This window comes from Argiope bruennichi, chromosome X2, assembly GCF_947563725.1.
Source record: "Argiope bruennichi chromosome X2, qqArgBrue1.1, whole genome shotgun sequence".
Taxonomy (NCBI): domain Eukaryota; kingdom Metazoa; phylum Arthropoda; class Arachnida; order Araneae; family Araneidae; genus Argiope; species Argiope bruennichi.
In genome coordinates, this window is record NC_079163.1 from 51,198,444 (window position 1) to 51,205,283 (window position 6,840).

Sequence of the window (6,840 nt, forward strand, 5' to 3'; positions counted from 1 at the left end):
ATTGGACATATGGTAAGGCAGTGTACAAATGAAATTAAATGTTCCCAGTGTCAAAGAAAACATTATAATGTTATGTGTCCTGAAATGAAGCATTTTGAATCCACTGGTTCCGATAAAATAGTCAACAAGGCTGTGGCAAATTCAAAGGAAAAATACAATACCTTGGCGAATCCAACTTGTTCAGCTGATGTTCTTCTGCAAACTTTAGTAGTATATCTTTATGGTAATGACGGCAATTTTCCTGTGAGAGCGTTAATTGACACAGTCAACCAAAAATCTTCCATAACTAAAGCAACCGCTTCTAAATTGAGTTATGAACCAATTAGAGCTGAAGATGATCCACAATCTTTTTGGTGGTATAGAGAGTAAGCAGAAACATCATTTATACAAAGTGTATGCAAACAGTTTTTAAAAGGACTATCAGTGTTCTTTCGAAGCTTATGATCAAGAGACAAAATGTATTGATATACCAACAGCGACTTCTGGACCTTGGACCAAAGAGATTGAAGAAAAAGGAATATTTCTTAGTGACAAAGAAGTCTGTCTCTATGATTCAATGTCTTTTGTGCATTTGTTGATAGGTGCTGATATAGCCGGTCAACTTTTTACTGGAAAAGTTGCGGATTAGTAGCAATGGAAACGCTACTTGGATGGACTCTTATGGGAAAATTAGAAAATGAAGTGAAAAATGACAGCTACATGACAGTACTGTCTTTACACGTGAACAATAAAAGCATTAGTGATCTTTGGAGTTTGGACACTCTTGGAATATTGGATCCTGCAAATAAACAAAGTCAAATGGAAATTGAGAAAGAAACCGAAAACCTGTTCTTGAATTCTGTTAAACAAGATGGAGATGGTAGATATGTTGTTTCACTACCATGGTTAGAAGATCACCCTGTTCTACCTTCGAACAAAACTCTTGCTGAGAAAAGATTGAAAAATACAGTTGATAGAATCAAAAATCTTGGTATTCTACAGGACTATGAAAATGTTTTTGAAGACTGGAAGAAAGAAGGTATTGTTGAAGAGTTAAATAGTGAAGATCTCAAGGACTCTAAGTGTCACTATCTTCCTCATCGACCTGTCATAAAAGATAATTCAACAACAAGGATGAGACCTGTCTTCGATGGTTCTGCAAAATCGAAATTAAGTCCATCCTTAAATGACTGCCTAATAACAGGTTCAAACCTTGTGGAACTTATTCCATCCCTAATAAATAGGTTTCGTATTGGAAAGTATGGTGTGATCGCCGATATACGCAAAGCTTTTCTACAGATTCAGCTGAATGACAGTGACAAGGATTATCTGCGATTTCTTTGGTGGCAAAATAATTCTTGCCACCAATCAAATAATGTCAAAATCTACAGACATTGCCGCGTAGTGTTTGGGATCAAATCAAGTCCATTCCTTTTAGGGGCGACATTGAATCACCTATTAGATGGAGCTTCTGATTGCTACAAGATGACAGCTCAACACCTACAGAAATCTATGTATGTTGACAATTGTGTGGCTAGTGTTAAAAGCGAAGCTGACTTGACAAAGTTTATAAATGAATCCACAAAAGTCATGGCTCTCGGAAAATTTGATTGACGTGGCTGGCAATACAATTCTTTTGAGTCCTTAAAAGACAATTGTAATGAATCTCAAGATGCTTCTCTTACCTTACAAGACGTTCCAGTTCTTGGTTTTCTTTGGAACATTGAAAGGGACACGTTAAAAATTGATGTCAGAAGTGACACGCAGAGTGAATCTGTGAAAGTAACAAAGAGATATATTCTCTCAAAATGTCACAAAATATTTGACCCTATTGGAATTACTGCCCCCATAACTTTAATTCCAAAAATATTGCTCCAAGAAACGTGGAAAATTAAGGCTGATTGGGATTATATTCTTCCAGAAGAAATTGTTCATAAATTTGAAAAATGGGACAGACAATTACATCAGTTAAACAAACTAGAAATACCAAGATGGATTCAGGGGCATAAGAACTCAAAACATAGTTTGCATGTATTTTGTGACGCTAGTCAACAAGCCTATGCTGCTTGCATTTTTTTAAGATCTGTGAACCAACAAGGAGTTACTTGTCATTTAGTAGTAGCAAAATCACGAATAGCACCTCTAAAAAGTATTTCCATTTCCAGATTAGAGCTATTGGGTTGTTGCATCGGCTTCAGGCTTGCTAAAAGTATTTGCACCGATTTAGAAGAACTTGGTGACATACCTGCTTATTACTGGTCAGATTCCATGAACTGTTTGTATTGGATTAAAAATGATGAGCAATGGGCAAAGTTTGTAATGAACCGATTAAAGGAAATTAAATCGGTCAGTGAATATCATTAATGGAATCACGTACCAGGAAATATAAACCCAGCTGACTTACCTTCGAGAGCCTGTTCAGTTAATACTTTGATAGCTCGAAGATGGTGGGAAGGTCCAGCCTGGTTAACAGAGGAAGAAGAATTGTGGCCCATGTCTAATTTATCCCCTGACAAGAATGTCGTCAATGCAGAAAAGAAAAAATCAGTTGTCACTTCTCTGTTTGTGTCAGATTACATTAGAGAATTCTTAATAAGATTTTCGTCATTTGAAAAGCTGGTTCGAGTTAATGCATGGATGATCAGGTTTTGCAGAAACAGTAAACTAGCAAAATCTTGTCGTGTAACAGACATACTGACTCCTGACAAACTGAAGGAAGCAGAAACAAAAATCGTGTTGATTGTAAAAAAAACATCATTCGTTTCCGGTAAGAACGAAGGTCTAAAAAATATCCAATATATTGTTGACCAAAATGGATTATTAAGAATGAAAACCAGGTTAACATTTCCAGGATTAAAACTGTCAAGAGACTTGATCTTTGATCTTAATTTAGTTTTGAGTTTTAAAATTTCAGACTCAAAAGGTAGGAGTGTTGCGTACGCGAGCGAAATTGTATACAACTCAACCCGGAGTTTCTTGTCAAAAGAGAACAACTACAACTTCTACTTTCTTCTTGTAAATAATTTGAATAGAGTGTTCGTTATACAAAATGTGAGTTTTTCATTTGAAAGAGTAAAAGTATCTTTGAAGTAATTAAGATATTATTTACCCTTAATTTAAACGTGTCCACTTGTGATAAAAGATCCTAACTTATTTTACGAGTCAAAAGAATCTGATTATCCAGCGTTTTTTAGTAATTTGAAGTTAGTTTTGGTTTGTGTATTATTGAATGCTGGTATTAATGGTGATATTGGCTGTTGCGCCTTACTCATTTTTATTGTCTGAATATTTATCAGCTTTATTTATTTATTTTTTGGTTGATTATTTATCAGCTTGATTTATTTATTGGCTGATTATTTATCAGCTTGATTTATTAATTTTACAGTATTTTTGATTTTGGCAACTTTTTTAGATGGTTTCCTGGTTCTTCGTTTTTTTCTTGGTGGTGTTTTGGATATCTGTTTCTTAGGTGTGGGTGGACGCTTTATACATGTGCGGTTCGCTTAGGACTTAATTTTTTAACCTTGGCGGGCCTTGGAATAGACTGAGATTGGGATTTGTTGTGTAAATATTTAATTTTATCAATTTTTAAAAATAATTATTTATGGTCTAATGTGTTTGTGTTTTACATTTCTTTAACAATACTGCATGTTGAATATAAACATTTTTTGCATTTCCTTTTATAGGTATGAAAAGTTATGAAAGGGGCTTAGTTTATCTTAGGACATAAAGAGGCAAGTGTGTATATTTTTGTTTTTCTGTAATATTTTTAAGTTTTTTTTTTTTTTATTTCATTACCACTTTGTGTTCAGAATTCAAGAAATGATACACCAAATCATGATTAATAATAATATATAACTGGTAATAAACAATGCTGATAAATATTCAGACAATAAAAATGGGTAAGACGCAAGAGCCAATTACCCCACTAACAAAAGCAAGAAACAGGACAAAATATCGTTCGTCTGACCACCGACTCACTCGAGGGGTGGTGACGTTTTATAAGCCAGTTAACAACTACGAGACATAAGTAATTACTTCTGTCTTGTGGTCATGTTATTCGACTACAAACCCAATCAATGCTTGTTCAGTCCTCGGTATAACCGAATCGTTACAGAGCTAAACTAATCTTGGGACATTCAGAGGTAGGTGTGCATATTTTTGTGTTTCTTTCATATTTTCAAGTTTTTTTTATTCAGTCAACACTTTATGTTCATATTAAATGTGTTCAAATGTAAGGAATCCGAAAAAAGTAACATGAATTATAAATTGGACCTTTGTTCATGAATTCAAGAAATGATACAACAAATCATGAACTTATGGTATAAAATCAATGTTTTTTTTCTTGCCACTTTCTATATGTATTTTTCATTTCTCGTGCTTGTTGCTGCTGCTACAGAATGTCCGATCTCATTATTCTCATTTTAATATTTCTTCTAATTGTATTGTTCACTTAAAATGTTTGTATTAAAGAAAATAAATCTAAGACTTTCTTTTCATTAGAAATATTTGAACATTTCTGTATGTTATTAAGACTGATTATGTTTTTCACTCCAGTATATTCTTTTCTCAGCTTTTTTATAAGATTAAAAATTGAAAATAGTGCTTTTTAAGATATAATGTATTTTAAAATGTAGTGATTTTTTTTTTTTTTTTTTTTTTTTTGGCATGTCGCAAAAAGTATACTCAGTTATTATTAGATTTGAATTTTAATTATATCTAATATCTGTGTTACATACTAATGTCGATGCAGGATGAAATCTGCTTTCCCTCTGATGAACTTAATAATTAATCTATCTTTCGAAAAAACTGAGATTGGGATTTGGTGTGTAAATATTTAATTGTATGAATTTTTAAAAATAATTTTTTATGACCTTATGTGTCTTGCATTTCTTTAGCAATACTGCAAGTTGAATATAAACATTTTTCACATTTCCTTTTATAAGTATGAAAAGTTATGAAAGGGACTTGGTTGAAATGCAAAGAAGGAGCAAAACTAATCTTAAGACATTAAGAAGCAGTTGTGTATATTTTTGTTTTTCTTTCATATTTTGAATGTTTTTTTTAAATTTAATGAACACTTATCTTTAATATTTAAATGTGTTCTAATGAAAGGGATCAGAAAAAAGTAACATGAATTATAATTTGGACCTTTGTACATGAATTCGAGAAATGATACAACAAATCATGAACTTACGGTATAAAATCAATGTTTTTTTTCTTCTTGCCACTTTCTATATGTATTTTTCATTTCTCGTGCTTGTTGCTGTTGCTGCTACAGAATGTCCGATCTCATTTTTCTCATTTTAATATTTCTTCTGATTGTACCTTTCACTTAAAATGTTTGTATTAAAGAAAATACTGTTTACTTGCAGGTTTTTGTCTTTAGTTTCTTGATGAACAGTTGGAAACATAAATATTGACAATGAATTCCTGTTTATTTCTATCTAAGAAACACATTAGGATAGGGAGCAAAATTTTACTGATAGCGTAGTCCAGCCTATGTGGAAAAGGTTCTGGCTCTTCTGAACATTTCAAAAAGGGTTATAGCCATCAAAATACAATGAAACAGTATCAGATTTTAATGCTGATAGTGGGAAAATATTTCTAATATAATAACGGATACATTCTAGGCATTTGAAGAAAATGAGCTGAGTAACTAATTTTATGCTCGCAAAGTAAATGCAGAAATAAAGTGATGTAAATGCAAAATAAGTGAAGACACGAGTCTAGCATTATCATCTCGAAAAACACTCATTAAATCTCTTGAGGGGTAATTAAAGTATAGATGATTTTTCATTCAACATTTAACTCTTGAGTTTAAAAAAAATGGCCTTTCTTCTTGTTGCTTAATTTAAGGGATACTTCTTAATGATTAAATTTATCATTGCGAGTCACTGTATTATAACTTCTCTTAGCTTTTTTCATCCTTCTGAGTCCCTACGCTTACTTTGAATTACAAATATCATTATTACTTTCTTTTTCCATTTATTTATTGTAATTGGTTTTAAATATATCACAATATAACAGAAAAGTGTTGAAAATTATTTTAGAGTAGTATTGTGTGTCTCTAATTATATTTGGACAAATGGTGTATTAAATAACAAATTTCAGTTTATATTATACGTCAATTTTTATATTAAAATCTAAAAGTATCTTAATTAATGTATTAAAATATTAATAAAGTGATTTATTGTCTACCACAGATGAGCCAGGAGAAAGGAGGTTTCAATATCTGTGTGTCTAATAGCAATATACAGAACAAATTGTTGAGAGTGACCAGATTTGAGAATAGATATATTTGGGAGGTTAGGAATCTGTGCATTAGTGCCTCCACCTGCTTTTTTGGATTAGATTTTCATTTAAAAATTAAGTGAAATTTAAGTAAATTTTCATAAGGTGGAACTACTGAACAAAAAATTTTTATACTATTTTTAAATAGAAACCTTTATCATTCCCATGATATTTATTGGTTTAAATATTGAGATGTTTATTTAATTTTTAAAACAAAATTACCTTGATCAATGACCAAGGTTTTTCAAAGAAAAAGTTTTATATACATCCCATGTGAGACAAATGGGAGAACAATCAATAAAAGCAACAAACAAAACAGACTATAGCAGAAAAGGGAAGATAGAACTAATATTTTGTGATTCACTAACTGCTAAAAAAGAAGAGGTTTTTATGAAAATATAAATTTTTAGGAATCTATCTATTGATATTAAACTTCATAACACAGCTTTATAAAGATTTTCTATTATAATTAATTATAGATCATTCAATTAAAATAACATTTAAATACTTTTTCTTTAGCCCATACAAATGTTTTGTTTTGTAAATGTATAAATATTTACTAATTAC

At 31.3% G+C, this 6,840-nt stretch overlaps 1 protein-coding gene across 1 annotated transcript; it reads left to right on the forward strand.

Moving 5' to 3' along the window:
• The first annotated feature begins 633 nt into the window (after nt 1-633).
• Nucleotides 634-1,593, forward strand: LOC129959762 (uncharacterized). The gene has a single exon (XM_056072655.1). The coding sequence runs from the start codon at nt 634-636 to the stop codon at nt 1,591-1,593; it is 960 nt and encodes a 319-aa protein (XP_055928630.1).
• The last annotated feature ends 5,247 nt before the right edge of the window (nt 1,594-6,840 follow it).

Bases quoted from the DNA above. Each gene is read 5' to 3' on its own strand.
- LOC129959762 (XM_056072655.1), top strand. From the start codon at position 634: ATGGAAACGCTACTTGGATGGACTCTTATGGGAAAATTAGAAAATGAA.